The 13,521-nt window shown below is 45.7% G+C and overlaps 1 protein-coding gene across 1 annotated transcript in view; it reads left to right on the forward strand.

Moving 5' to 3' along the window:
• Nucleotides 1-2,505: 2,505 nt before the first annotated feature.
• Nucleotides 2,506-13,521, forward strand: part of GNA12 (G protein subunit alpha 12) — a 99,971-nt gene continuing 88,955 nt past the window's right edge. Inside the window, exon 1 of the mRNA XM_045993628.1 lies at nt 2,506-2,921. Within this exon, the coding sequence (XP_045849584.1) occupies nt 2,607-2,921 (315 nt within the window). The 5' untranslated portion in view covers nt 2,506-2,606. The remainder of the gene's footprint in view (nt 2,922-13,521) is intronic.

Genomic DNA, 13,521 nt, shown 5'->3' on the forward strand with positions numbered 1-13,521 from the left:
GCTTCCAAGTTCTCATGCTTTCATCCATTTCATACTGCATGAAGACACTGGGTCAGGTCTCCAATCAAGCTTCCGCAACTTACTAACTATACTTCCCGCGACATGTGACGTGAACTTCCTGGGACCCAGACTGTCCTGACACAATAATCTCTGCCTTGCCTCCCTCCCAGCAGAGGACAAATGAGATGGTGTATGTGGAAGCACTTAAAAAACTACAACTCATCACACGAATGTAAGGGGTAATTAAGAGGTCATTATTAAGTACACAGATAAGCTTGTTTACTTCAAGCACCTGAGCCCTTTGACAAATGTAAGGGCTATGCCCAGACGCCTTATCAACTCCCCAGATGGATACTATGTAATAACTGCATAAACACAGACACAAAGTTATTTATAAAGATGTAAAGTTATTCGTAACTTGCTCAACAGTGTTTTGTGCCTTACCTTTTCATAATTTCCTTTAACTGAATAAAGAGCTAACTCTGGTCCACCATTGAAGTCTACATTTTCCTCTTTATTTGCTCAAAAGTCCCGTTTTCTGTTTAAGAAACACTGCTTTCTGAGGCTTCAGCAAGTCCTTTCCACTTCTGTCGTAACACCGGTGTTGTGTCTTTCTGCGGAAGGCCATTTTCACAAAGAAACAAGACTTTCTTTTTCATCATGTTCGAAGGATGACAGAGTACTAGAACATATGTTGACTCATAAGTAATAAAAATTCATGCCCCTGTAAATGACATGCCACCCATCATTGGGACTTCGGCTCCTCGGGGAGTTGAGATCCTGGAATATACTGGATCTGGGGCAGAGACTAGGGACTCCTGTAGTCTCCAGTGTGCTCAGTGACTTGAGCATCCTGGTTCCTTAACTAACGTGGAAGTTTCTTGACACGAAGAATACATCTTTTCCATCTTCAGCTTCCTCTCCTAAAGTCTCAGTGCCTGGCGTTTTCATGAGTATGTAAACGTTATTTGTAGAATGGGATGACCTAACATTCAATATCACTTTTTCCAACACTCACTCCTCTCTACTCAGAGGCACTGATACAGGGAAAGAGAGAGCAGGGCTCCAGTCCATCCTGTGTAGAACCTGGGTACTTGGGTCGGTCGTTTGCAAGCTGGTTTTTATTTTATCCACCTGGTGAGAAGTGTTTGGGGACAGGATCATCTTTAAGACTTGCTAAAACAATTCAACAAGGAGGCCATTAGACTAAAGTGTCTTTAATGCAGTGATGGCTTTGGAAAGCAAACCAAAATCCAAGCCTGTAAATGCTTCACAGTTACAAAATCAAAACGCTGAAGACAACCAGCTAACCTTTAAGCTATAGAGAATCAATTTCCTTTCTTTGCTCCTGGCACTTTCTCTATAGAAGTCTTTTCCCTGGCCCATTCCGAGGAGTATTCTTAACCACTTCTGGTTTGACTGAATTTTTGCTCCAATACTGCAAACTCTTAAACATTTTAATACACTTCAGTTTGGCTTTTAACAGACCACGGTTCCCAAATCTGGCCAGTCACCTGGAGGTTAAGAGACACCTGAGCTCCTACCAAGAGGTTCTGACTCGCTTCACCTGGAACAGGTTCAACTCTGTATTAAGGTCCGCTAACTCCTAGCACGATCTTACTTGGGTCTCAGCGGACTTTGAAGTGTTTTACAAATTCACGTTCTCAGTCTGTGTCTTCATAACCGTAGGAGGTCGTTGCTCTAATCGCCCCCACTTTGCAGAGAAGATTGACGCTAAATAAGCTGCTTATAAGCTTCCGCAACCAGTAAGGGGTTGAGGGAAGATTCCAACTCAGACCCAGCAACTGCAGACCCCAATCACTGTGCTATCTAAGACTTTTTCGGGGTGGGAGGGGGTGCTTCTGGTGATTTGGATGCTTACATCAGCTTTCAGAGAAGACAGACGCCCAGAGGCCATGCCACTCTCAAAGGGTGCATTTGTTTGAAAATGTGTGTCCCCTTCCCCCGTGTTTCTCGAAGGAAATGGTTTAGGAACAGCTGTCTCTGTAAGCCTTTAAAGAGCAGCAGCACCTCCTATTGGCATTTTCCGGCAACGCATAGTCCACTCAGCGAACCTTCTGGTCTCACAGGTTGACCCAATCTGGGAACCCAGGGTGCATGTTTCTGTACACCTGGCACTTCTGGTCCCGCCCGGTTTCGCCAGTCCCCCAATCCCAAGCCCGTTCGCCGTGATGGACGTGATGCCAGAGCAATTATAATTGGTCATGGCGGACGGCCGCTCCACCTCCCCGGCCACCCCGCCTCCCTTTCATTCTGAAAGAAAGAACCTCATCCCGGGCGCCCAATGAGAAGCGCCCCCACCCCAAAGATCCCGCCTCTTTCGGCGCCGGCCCCGCCCCGAGGGCGGAGGGGCGCCCGCCTCCCGGCGCGGCACGGCCCAATCGGAGGGCGCGTTCGCCCGGATGGACGACAGCCGGCCCAATCGCCGGGCTCTAGAGGCGCGCGCACCGCCCCTCCGCCGGGGCCGAGCGGCGGGCGAGAGCGGGCCTCGGGGCGGCGGCGGCGGACCGACGCGGCCTGAGGGAGCGGCCGGCTGCCGCGCGGGGCTCGCCTCGCCCGCGGCGGGGTCCATGGCCTGAGCGGCCATGTCCGGCGTGGTGCGGACCCTCAGCCGCTGCCTGCTGCCGGCCGAGGCCGGCGGGGCCCGCGAGCGCAGGGCGGGTAGCGGCGGCGGGGCCCGCGACGCGGAGCGCGAGGCGCGGCGGCGCAGCCGGGACATCGACGCGGGGCTGGCCCGCGAGCGGCGCGCCGTGCGGCGCCTCGTCAAGATCCTGCTTCTGGGCGCGGGCGAGAGCGGCAAGTCCACCTTCCTCAAGCAGATGCGCATCATCCACGGCCGCGAGTTCGACCAGAAGGCGCTGCTCGAGTTCCGCGACACCATCTTCGACAACATCCTCAAGGTGCGCGCGCCTCCGCGTCCCCGCCCGCGCACCTGCGCCCAGGTGCGCCCAGGTGCGCGCAGGTGCGGCCGCAGCTCCCGGCTGCCCGGGCTGGGGAGCGGGAGTGCGGGGTGGCACGGGAGGGCGCTGGCCGGGGAGGGGTGCCTCCGCCTCTCCCTTCTCGGGGGCTGCCGGCTTCGGGAGGTTGGGAGGGCCGGGTCCTGGACGCCGGGTCGGGGACGCGCCCTTGCGGGATGGTTTCTGGGCGCTTCCCACAGCCAGCCTCCGGGGGCAGGGAGCGCTCCTTCTCCTGCCCTCCCAGTAAGTGCGGACGAGCCTCGTAGACCGGAGGGGGAACCGGCTGCAAGGCCCTCGGTGGAACTGCTTCTTAGGAAAATTTCAGACTTACCCACAGTCCGGAGAATAGAAGGAGCCGTCCGCACCAACGCCCCCTCCCCCACTTTCGGCCCTGATCTCCTCCTTACAGCCGGGTTCACCCAGACCCCTGCCCTGTGGCTTGCGGCAGATCCCAGACACAGTGCTACGCCGTTAGAAACTCTCGTAGCGTCTGTCGCCGGAAGATAAGACCTCATTTTAAAAACAGCCCTGGTACCCTTATCAAACCCAAGAGTTCGTAACTCCTTACTTAATATTCTCAGATACCCAGCCTGTGTTCACATTTCCTCCGCGGCCTGTAATTGTTTTGTTTGTCTGCATCAGGATACATAGTCCTTCCTTGCTTTGCAACTTTCAGAGTATCTCTTAAGTGGTATGTAATCTTCTGGCTCTCCTATTCCTTGCCCCTCTTATTCTTGCCAGTGTTTTGGGGGGAAACCTGTAGAGCTGGCAAAGTCTGGGTTCTAGTCTCTCTCTACTGTGAGTCTGTGCCAGAGGGCCCCAAAGAAAGGAAATCTGGATAAAATTGACCATGAGCGGCAGGAAGTAGTTTCCCTCCTGCACCTATGATCATTGCAGAATTTTTGTTTTGTTTTTTAGTTTTCCCTACTCCTTTCCTAGTCCTCTCACCTACTCTTTCCTGGGCCCATTTTGGGGAAAGCAAATTACAGGTATGTCTCAAAGCCGAGGTAGAGGAGAGTTTGTCTTACCAGACAGCTGTCTGGAGACTAGATTTTATGGTGCTCCAAGGGACTTTAAATTTAGCAGAGGGCTGTAGAAACCTATCTGGTACATTTCTTTCACTTCACCCATGAGGAAACTCTCCAGGCCTTGGAGGAAAGTGGCTCCTCATGGGGACCCGAATGATGGAACCCTGGGTCTGGCCTCCCAGGCCTTCCTCCTTCCAGGCTTGCATTGGTATTCCCACTCTCTGTATTTGTTATTAAAATAATTTATTTTAGTAGAAATAGCTCTTTTAGAATCTTGCTGGGGAATGAAAGGAAGGGAATAATTTGAATGATAAAACACTCCTTTCCTTTTCACCTCTTTCAAAAGCCTCTCTGTGAGTCAGCTCCGGCCAGTACTTCATCAACTTTAAGGCTAGGAGCCCAGTGTGATTCAAGGGGATCCACTGTGTGCTTAAAATTCCCCTCATCTTCTGGGGTAAAGTGCATGTCATTGTCTTTTTCTATCACAGAGCCATATTGTATTTTTGCTGCTTTTCTGAACCTCCAAAGCAAGCAGGTATAAAAGTATAAGGATTTAGCTGACTCCCTCCCACTTTCTTTTAACGCTGGAGGTGGAGAGAATGTTTAGAAACTTGGAATCTTAAATCTAAGTCATCGTCTTAAGTGCATTTTAGAAAACTCCATCTTAACCTTTTCCCATTGCTCAGAAACATTAACTTTTACAGACTTCCTAGTCAACAGAAATAAGATATGTTAGCCAATATCCTATTTTCCTTCCCAACTTTTTACTAACTATAGTTTCATTTTGAACTCACTTTATCTGTTGTGACTATTCAGTAACTAGTTAGAAATTTATCTTCCAATTTTTAAAACCAAAAATTCTTCCCCGGCCACACCATTTTTAGGCCGATCAGTTTGGGAAAAGACCTTTTAAAGTAATAGCTTTGTCATGGCTTTAGCAGTGGACGTTTGAATGACACTGTTTAGAATAATACTTGGGTCTACATAGGGATGTGGTGTTAGCAAGCTGTTTTCAAAGTACTCACTGTGCCGTGCATGTTACCCTGTCCTTCACAAATGACATTTGCCACTTTTTACCATTTTTCAGTTGGTATTGTTCCATTTAGCAAATGAGAAAATTGAGAATAGAGAGTTTAAAATCTGCTCAAGGTCAGCCTCCCAGTAACACGTGGCAGAGCTGGCGACCAGACCTAGTCCTTTTTTTTTTTTTTAAACTTTAATTTTGGGATAATTGTGGAGTCCCATCCAGGTGTAGGAGAGCCCATGTACCCTTTACCCACTTACCTTCCATGGTAATAGCTTGCAGAGCTGTGATACAGTATCACAACCAAGATATTGACAAGAGAACATCATCAACATGCAGAACATTCCCATCACCATTAAGGATCCTTTATGTTGCCTTTCATAGCCCCTCCTTTCCACCCTTCCCTGACCCTGGCAGTAACTAATCAGTTCTCCAATTCTAAAACTTTAATTCATTCCAGATTATTACGTAAATGAAGCCATGCAGAACATGACCTCTTTTATCATTCTGCACAATTCCCTGGAGAATCGCCCAAGTAGTTGTGGGTATCGAAAATCAATAGTTTGTGTCTTCTGTTTGCTGAGTGGTATCCGTGGTACAGATTTAGCACAGCACACCATGTAACCATTCCGGGCCTCTGGGTTGTTCCAGTTTTCTGACTATTATGAATAAATCTGTGAACATTCATGTGCATGTATTTGCACGTACGCACATCTTCACGCGTGTGGAATTAAGTGCCCAGGAGTACAGTTGCTCAGTTGAATGGCAGTTGCGTGGATAATGTTACAGCTGCTTTTAGAGTGCCTGCATCATCCTGCATTCCCACCAGCCACGTGTGAGTGACACTTTCTCTGCATCCTCGCCAGCATCAGAGGGCCCTTTCTTTCTTTTTTTTTTTTTTTTTAAAGATTTTATTTATTTGACAGACAGAGATCACAAGTAGGCAGAGAGAGGAGGAAGCAGGCTCCCTGCTGAGCAGAGAGCCCAATGTGGGACTCATCCCAGGACTCTGGGATCATGACCTGAGCCTAAGGCAGAGGCTTTAACCCACTGAGCCACCCAGGCGCCCCTCGGAGGGCCCTTTTATTTCAGCCATTCTGATAGGCGTGTAAGAGCTAGTTTTTGTTTCCCTAACAGTGGATGAGGTAGAACATCTTTTCATGTGTTCATTTACCATCCATAGATCCTCTTTGGCGCAATGTCTCTTCATGTTTTTTACCTGTTTTCTAGTTAGGTTGCTTGTTTTTTGTTGTTTGTTGTTTATTGTGCTTTATTGTTGGTAAATGTTTTGAGAGGTGTTTGTGTACATCCTAGATACCACGCATTTGTCACGTATTATGTTTTACAGATATTTTCTCCCGGTCTGTAGCTTTCCCTTTCACCCTCTTTTTTTTTTTTTTTTTTTTAAAGATTTTATTTATTTATTTGACAGCGAGAGAGAGAGAGAGAGATCACAAGTAGGCAGAGAGGCAGGCAGAGAGAGAGAGAGAGGGGGAAGCAGGCTCCCTGCCGAGCAGAGAGCCTGATGTGGGACTCGATCCCAGGATCCTGAGATCATGACCTGAGCCGAAGGCAGCGGCTTAACCCACTGAGCCACCCAGGCGCCCCCCCTTTCACCCTCTTAACAAGGTCTTTCACAGAACAAAACTTTGTTTGATGAAGCCAGTTTCTCCAGTTTTTCCCCTTTATAGGTAATGCTTTTGGTATCAAAGCTAGGAACTCTTTGCCTAACCCTAGATCTCCAATTTTTTTTTCCTAAAAGTTTGGTAGTTTTACATTTTAAGTTTAAGTCCTTGATCTATTTTGAGTTAATTATCCCATGAAAATGTACAAGGTGTAGGTTTTTTTGGTTTTGTTTTTTTGTTTTTGTTTTTGCCTGGAATGCTCAATTGTTCCAGGACCACATGTTGGAAAAATTGTGCTTCTCCCATTGAATTGCTTTGCTCCTTTGTCAGAAATCAGTTGACATAATTGTATGGACCTATTTCTGGGTTCTCCATTCTGTCCCACTGATCTGTATATCTCTCCTGCCATTATCATATTCTGTTGATTACTACAGTATACAATAGGCCTTAATATCAGATAGAGTGCTTTCTCCCACTTCATTTTCCATTTTCAATATTGGCTTAGCTATTCTAGGACCTCTGCCTTTCCATATGAATCTTAGAATAAGCTTGTCTGTGTCTATTAGAGAAAGAAAATCTTGTTGGGATTTTGATAGCAATTGTATTAAACCTATAGATCATTTTGGGGAGAATTAACATCTGTATATAGTGAGTCTTCCCATCCATGAACATGGTTTATCTTTATTTCCATCTTCTTTGATTTCTTCATCAGCATTTTGTATTTCTCAGCAGACAGATCTGGTTTGTGTTTTGAATTTAAACTATCTTCTTTTCCTTAGAGCAATTCTAAATGATACTGTGTGTTCTTTTTTTTTTTCTCCAGTTTCCACATACTCCTTGTTCATACACAGTAATAGACTTGATATTTCTATCTTGATTTTGTGTCCTGTAACCTTGCCAAATACACTTAATGGTTGTAAGGGCTTTCCTATGGATTCCTTGGGATTTTCTACACAGATCATTGTTCCTTGGAGATAGGGACAGTTTTATTTCTTCTTGAAGCATGCCCTTTATTTCTTTTTCTTGCCTTACCACAGTGGCTAGAACTTCTGATATTATGTTGAATGAGAATGGTGAGAGGCATATCTTCTCTTTCCTTCCTGGTGTCAGTGATTTGCATCTTTTATTTTTGTCAGTCTTCTTAGAGGTTTATTACTTTTATTTCCCCCCCTCATTAAGAACCAGCTTTTTATTTCATTATCCTTATGGCTTTCTTCTTTTCAATATCATGTATTTCAGTTCTTATTTCCTTCTTTGTGTTTATTTTGCTCTTTTTTCTCTAGTTTCTTGAGGTAGAGATTTGGATTATTTATTTGAGACCTTTTCTCCTTTCTAATGTAAACATTTTAAGTGCTATAAATTTCCCACATGGCATTGTTTTAGCTGTGTCCACATATTTTGTTATGTTTTATTTTAACTTTTATTCAGTGTCATGTGTATTTTTATTTCTCTTCAGATATTTTCTTTGTCCCATGTATTATTTAGAAGTGTGTTGAGGCTTCCAAGAACTTAGAGATATTCCTGTTATCTGTTATTGATTTCTATGACTTTATTAAGGTTAGAGAACATATTTGATATTATTTCAATTCTTTTAAATACTTAAGGTTTGGGGGTTGTCCGGGTGGCTCAGTGGGTCAAAGCTTCTGCCTTTGGCTCAGGTCATGATCCCAGGGTCCTGGAATGTAGCCCCACATCGGGCTCTCTGCTCAGCAGGGAGTCTGCTCCCCCAACCCCCACTTGCCTCTCTGCCTACTTGTAATCTCTTTGTCAAATAAATAAAATCTTGAAATAAATAAATAAATACTTAAGGTTTGTTTTATGGCCCAGAATATGGTCCATCTTGGTATATATTCTGGGGGCCTTTGTTGGTGAATGTTCATGGACACTTGCACAAAATGTGTATCTGTTGTGTGGTAGAGTTTTCTACACAGGTCAGGTACTGTTATTGATGGTGGTGCTCTGTATTCTCACAGATTTTCTGGTTAGTATTTCTGCCAGTTCCTGAAAGTGAAGTGTGGTGGTCTCCCAACTATAATTGTCGATTTGTCTATTTGTTCTGTCACTTTTTGCTTCATACATTTTGAGACTCCGTTGTGTGATGTATAAATATTTAGGATTATTATGACTTTCTGGTGGATTGATCATTTTGTCATTATGTAATGTCCTTCTTTGTCTCCAGTTACTTCCTTTGCTCTGAAGTCTGTTGTATCAGATATTCTATTTTATTTATTGATTGATTGATTTTTAAGATTTTATTTAGTTGACAGAGATCACAAGTAGGCAGAGAGGCAAGGCAGAGAGGGGGGGAGCAGGTTCTGCTGAGCAGAGAGCCCGATCTGGGGCTCTATCCCAGGACCCTGGGATCATGACCTGAGCTGAAGGCAGAGGCTTAACCCACTGAGCCACCCAGGCGCCCCTGTATCAGATATTTTAATATAACCACTTTTTTTTTTAAGTGAATGTTTTCATGTTGTGTATTTTCCCATCCCTTAAACCTACCCACATTGTTACTTTGAAGCAAATTTCTTGTAGACAACATATATTTACATCATATTTTTTTTTATTCTGGCCGATTTTATTAATGTGCGTATTTAGGCCATTTACACTTAAGGTAAGGTAATTAATATGTTAGGGCATAAGCCTCCTATTTTGCTGTTTTTCTGTTTCTTTTGTTTTACTTTCCTGTGGGCTATTTAAACATGTATTAGGATTCCATCTTGATCAATTGGTGATTGCTTTTTGAGTGTATTGATTAAAGCTTTGTTTACTTTCTTGGTTCCTCAAGGTTTATAACATACACACATAGCCTATCCCAGTGCACTGGCATCAGTGTTTAACAGCTGTGAGTGAAGTGTGGGAACTTTATTTCCATTTGGATCCCTTTACCCTCCCCACATCTTAAATATACATGTTTTAAGTATTTGTTTGAGTATTTATTGTTATATCCTGAGTCCCACATCGGATGGTTTTATGTCAGTCATGAAATAGGATTTAAGAAACTTGTGAGAAGTAGGATGGAGAAGTAGGATGGTTTTGTTATTTGTTTTTTATATTTTTATATTTTTTTATTTTTTGTTTTTGTTTTGTTTTGTTTATGTTATGTTTTTGTTATATTTGTTTTTTATATTTTTATATTTGTTATAATTTATATTTTGTTATATTTTTGCCTGCTCTGAGGATCTTTTCTTCCTGAGGTTACCCTTTCCTTTCTCTGAAGTTTCCTTAGGAGAACTTCCTTTAGCCATTCTTAAGGATGGCCTTGCTTACAACAAACTCCGCTTTCCTACATCCAAGAATGTCTTTGTATCCCCTTCGTCACTGAGATCTCTTTGCCAGTTACAGAATTCACAGCTGACACATTCTTTTAGTACTTGAAAAATGTGCCTTATTCTTGCCTCCCTGGTTTCAGATGAGAAATCCACTGTCATTTGAATTGCTCATTCTCTGTAAGTAAATGTGTCCTGTCTCTCTGGTTGCTTTGAAGATTGCTCATTAGTCCTTTAGTTTCCAGAGTTTAACTCTGATTTGTCTGGACATAGGTTTCTTTCAGTTTATTATGCTTAGGGTGTGCTCAGCTTCTTGAATCTGTACAGATGTGTCTTTTGCCAAGCTTGGGAAGTTTCCAGCCATTATTTCTTCACTTTTTCAGCCACGCTTTTTGTCCCCTCCCTCTGAGACTCTGGTGTTAGGAGGGTCAGTTGCTCTTATTCCTGACCTCTAGGTCCCTGAGCCTCTGTTGCCTTGTTGAGTGGGATGTGACATCAGCTCGCCCTGGCCTGGCTGGTCCCAGGGTGTACTGGGGGCAGCACGGTGGCACCCCACCCAGCCTCCCACCTCCTTTTCCTGCCCTCTGGGACTGGGTCAGGGTGAAGGCTTGTCTTCCCACTGAGGCCACCCGGGTCCGGGAATTGGAGCACCTTCTGCATTTCCAGGCAGGGGCTAGGAGAGGAGATCCTTGTTTGGCCCTGCCAACATTACCTAGGCCACTTAGAAGATGCTTCCTGGTTCTTCAGGGCAGGAAGGGGAAATGGGAGATCAGCTTCCCTTTCAATCCTGCTGAAACCTCAGTGGGTGATGTGTGCAGTTTTTCTGTTGGCATTTGGCTAGAATAGGATAGGTGTTGCCAAAAAGACTTTTCTGTTGTAAGACCACCCTTTCCCCAGTCCTTCTGCTAGGAGGGACAAGCTTTTCTCGGAGCTCTTTTCCATCTGCACCTTTTGGCTTTCCAGCTTGGAGGCTGTGCAGCATGTGTCTGGGGACAGGCAGTAAGGACCTGCGGACTCCCAGCCAGGTGGTTCCTCAGGTCCTGAAGTCTCAGGCAGCCTGCCTTCCTGTCTCCACCGTCTTTCCTATTCTTGCTTGTTGTGTTCTGTCCAGAGCGTCTTTAGTGGTAAGGGAGAGGACTCAGGAGAAACGGGGCTACTTGCATCTTGGCAGAACCAGAAGTTTCCATCATCCTGGTCTTTTGATGACTGGTCCAGGACTCCTCTTTCAGGATCACAGTTGTGCCTGAATTTGAAACTCTCATTTCTTTAACTTCATCCCCTCACACTACCCTCTGCAGGGATGATTTGAATCTATTCGTTGCTTTGACCTCCTGTCAATATTCCCAGTAAGACTTCTTATTCATTCTTTTCATTTTTGTAATCTCAGAGATGCTAGTTTCTCCCTCTCTGGGCTGTTCCTAAAGCTTGTGTATGTGGTGTTCCAGAACTTGTGTGGTAATGCCTCTGGTGACGGCAGGTGCCGGTGTCTACCCTCCAGGTACTCTGACTAGCTGGGGAGATGGTTATATTCTTTAATCTAAAATCTGAATGGATGTCATTGTAAAAGGAGACAGGTGGCTTGGTGAGAACAGGGAAAATTAATTCTGGCTGAGCTACCAGGAAACGCCCATGTAGGAAGTGTGATTTGAGCCAGCCTCTGAAGGCTCCATGGCGATTTAGTAGGTGGGGGGAACACACACATGAGAACATCTCAGTGCCACGCATTTCTGCCAGTTAGGACAGAGAATTCTAATAGTATGGAGTATTAAGGGGCATAGGAGCTAGACAGAACTTTCTAGTGCAGAGAACTGGTCATAATGCAGTGGCTGGCTAGAGACCTTGGTCAGGATGCCCTTTATTTGAAAGCTGTGGATCTTTCCCTAGGAAGTTTGTACACCTGCACGTAGTTTAAAGGAGTTCCTCGCCATCCTAAGCCTCAGAGTGGGCCTACTTGTGCTCTGTGGATTGCAGGTTAAGAAATTTAGTGGTAGAATGCTAAGATTATGTTAAATTGCAGTAAATTAACATCTTTTTTAGGATTGTTCTGTGTCATTACTTTTTGCAAAGGCAAATAGGACCTTGAAGAAGCCTCCACTGCTGTTCTGTATTATTAAGCACTTTGAAGCTCCTGGCCAGCAGAGTCTTTGTTTCTTGGGTTCAGCATCCCTTTGTGCTTGATGCCACAGTGGGCTTACGTGAGAACAGACGCGGCAGTGCAACTTCCAGGGCCTGGGAGAACAGTTGGGGTTTTACTGCCTTGTTGGCTAATTGCATTTAAGTAAGCAAACTTACTCTTACACGTGGACACACGTGGTTGGTCCTTTGGTAATGCTGAGAAACAAAAATCTCTCTTTGCAGGGGTTCACAAAATCCAGAGGCCCCTCCGGCCCTTGTTGGGGATTCGTGGCACACGGACGGTTGGTCTTCCCCTCCAGCTTTCAGGCTGACATGTTGGTTGTTTAACCAAACCGACTTTAGGGGAGCAGTTTTGACCCTCTGTCATCAGTCATGTGAGACTTGAAATATAGCTGTGCTTGATGTTAGATGGCGTCGTGTGGCTAGCTCATGATTATTTTCTGTTATTATGAAGTTGAGAGCGAGGACAGGATTCTGTCCATTGTGAATGGTGGATTCATACTTCAGGCTTATCTAGAGATGTAATTACAGGGCGATCTTCAAACCCAGGAAACCAGTGTGTGCCCCACCTGCCAGGCGTCGCCCCGAGGGCAGACCCTCCCTTCTCGCAAAGGATGCGAGACTTTGTTTCCGGTGCTAACTCTTGTAGTCTCTATTTCAGCAAAAGCAGTGCTCCTCCTTGCCTCTTCTGCCCAGTGGGATGGACAGAGCAGCTGCTTAGTTCCTCCCGAAGGCCTGTCGAGTGGGCAGAACATGAGTAATGGTTGCTGACCACAGAGTTAGCTTTTTGGAGTGATTCTTTGGTGCGTGAAGATGTGTGTCCGTTGGGTGCCCGTTCAGGTGGGCCTGGGCACGCTGGGGTGTGGAAAGGAGAACCCAGGTTGCGTTCCGCAGTGTGTGTCGGGAAGCCACTACTTCTGTGTCGGTTCGGTGGGCTGGGTTCATCAGGAGCTTGTGCTCCAGAGGTGCCGTGTCCGTAGGACAGAAGAGGACTAGTTGGTAACTCTTGGGAGTATTTGCAGGTGGATAGAAAGGACCTGGAGAGCTGCCATGCACTTGTCAGGGATGCCAAGAAAATGTTCCCACCTCTCCTGTCTTTAGCAGAGGCCGAGTAGACAGCGCCTCTCTCTGAACTTGGGCATCTGATTTACTCTCTAGCCTAAAACCATGGCCCCTGCTTTGCCGAACAGCTCTGTGACATCAAGACTCAGCAGTGAAGACTGATCTTAATAAACACTGACTGGTGCTGGCCAGTGAACCCAGGCCTTAGGGTGGCAGCTCCTGAAACTGAGTGGAGCAGAAACGAAGCCACAAGAACAGTGATTCAGAATCCGTGTACTGTGTTGTGTTAATATTGTCATTGCCTTGGTGGAAGGTTCTGGTGATTGTGCGTGGTGTGGGTTCCATCTGGTCTGGCGCAGGGAGTTTCCCTGCTGTACCCAGGCAAGGCCAGGATAGAGGTCA

The sequence above is a fragment of the Meles meles genome, chromosome 21 (genome assembly GCF_922984935.1).
Source record: "Meles meles chromosome 21, mMelMel3.1 paternal haplotype, whole genome shotgun sequence".
Classification (NCBI taxonomy): Eukaryota; Metazoa; Chordata; class Mammalia; order Carnivora; family Mustelidae; genus Meles; species Meles meles.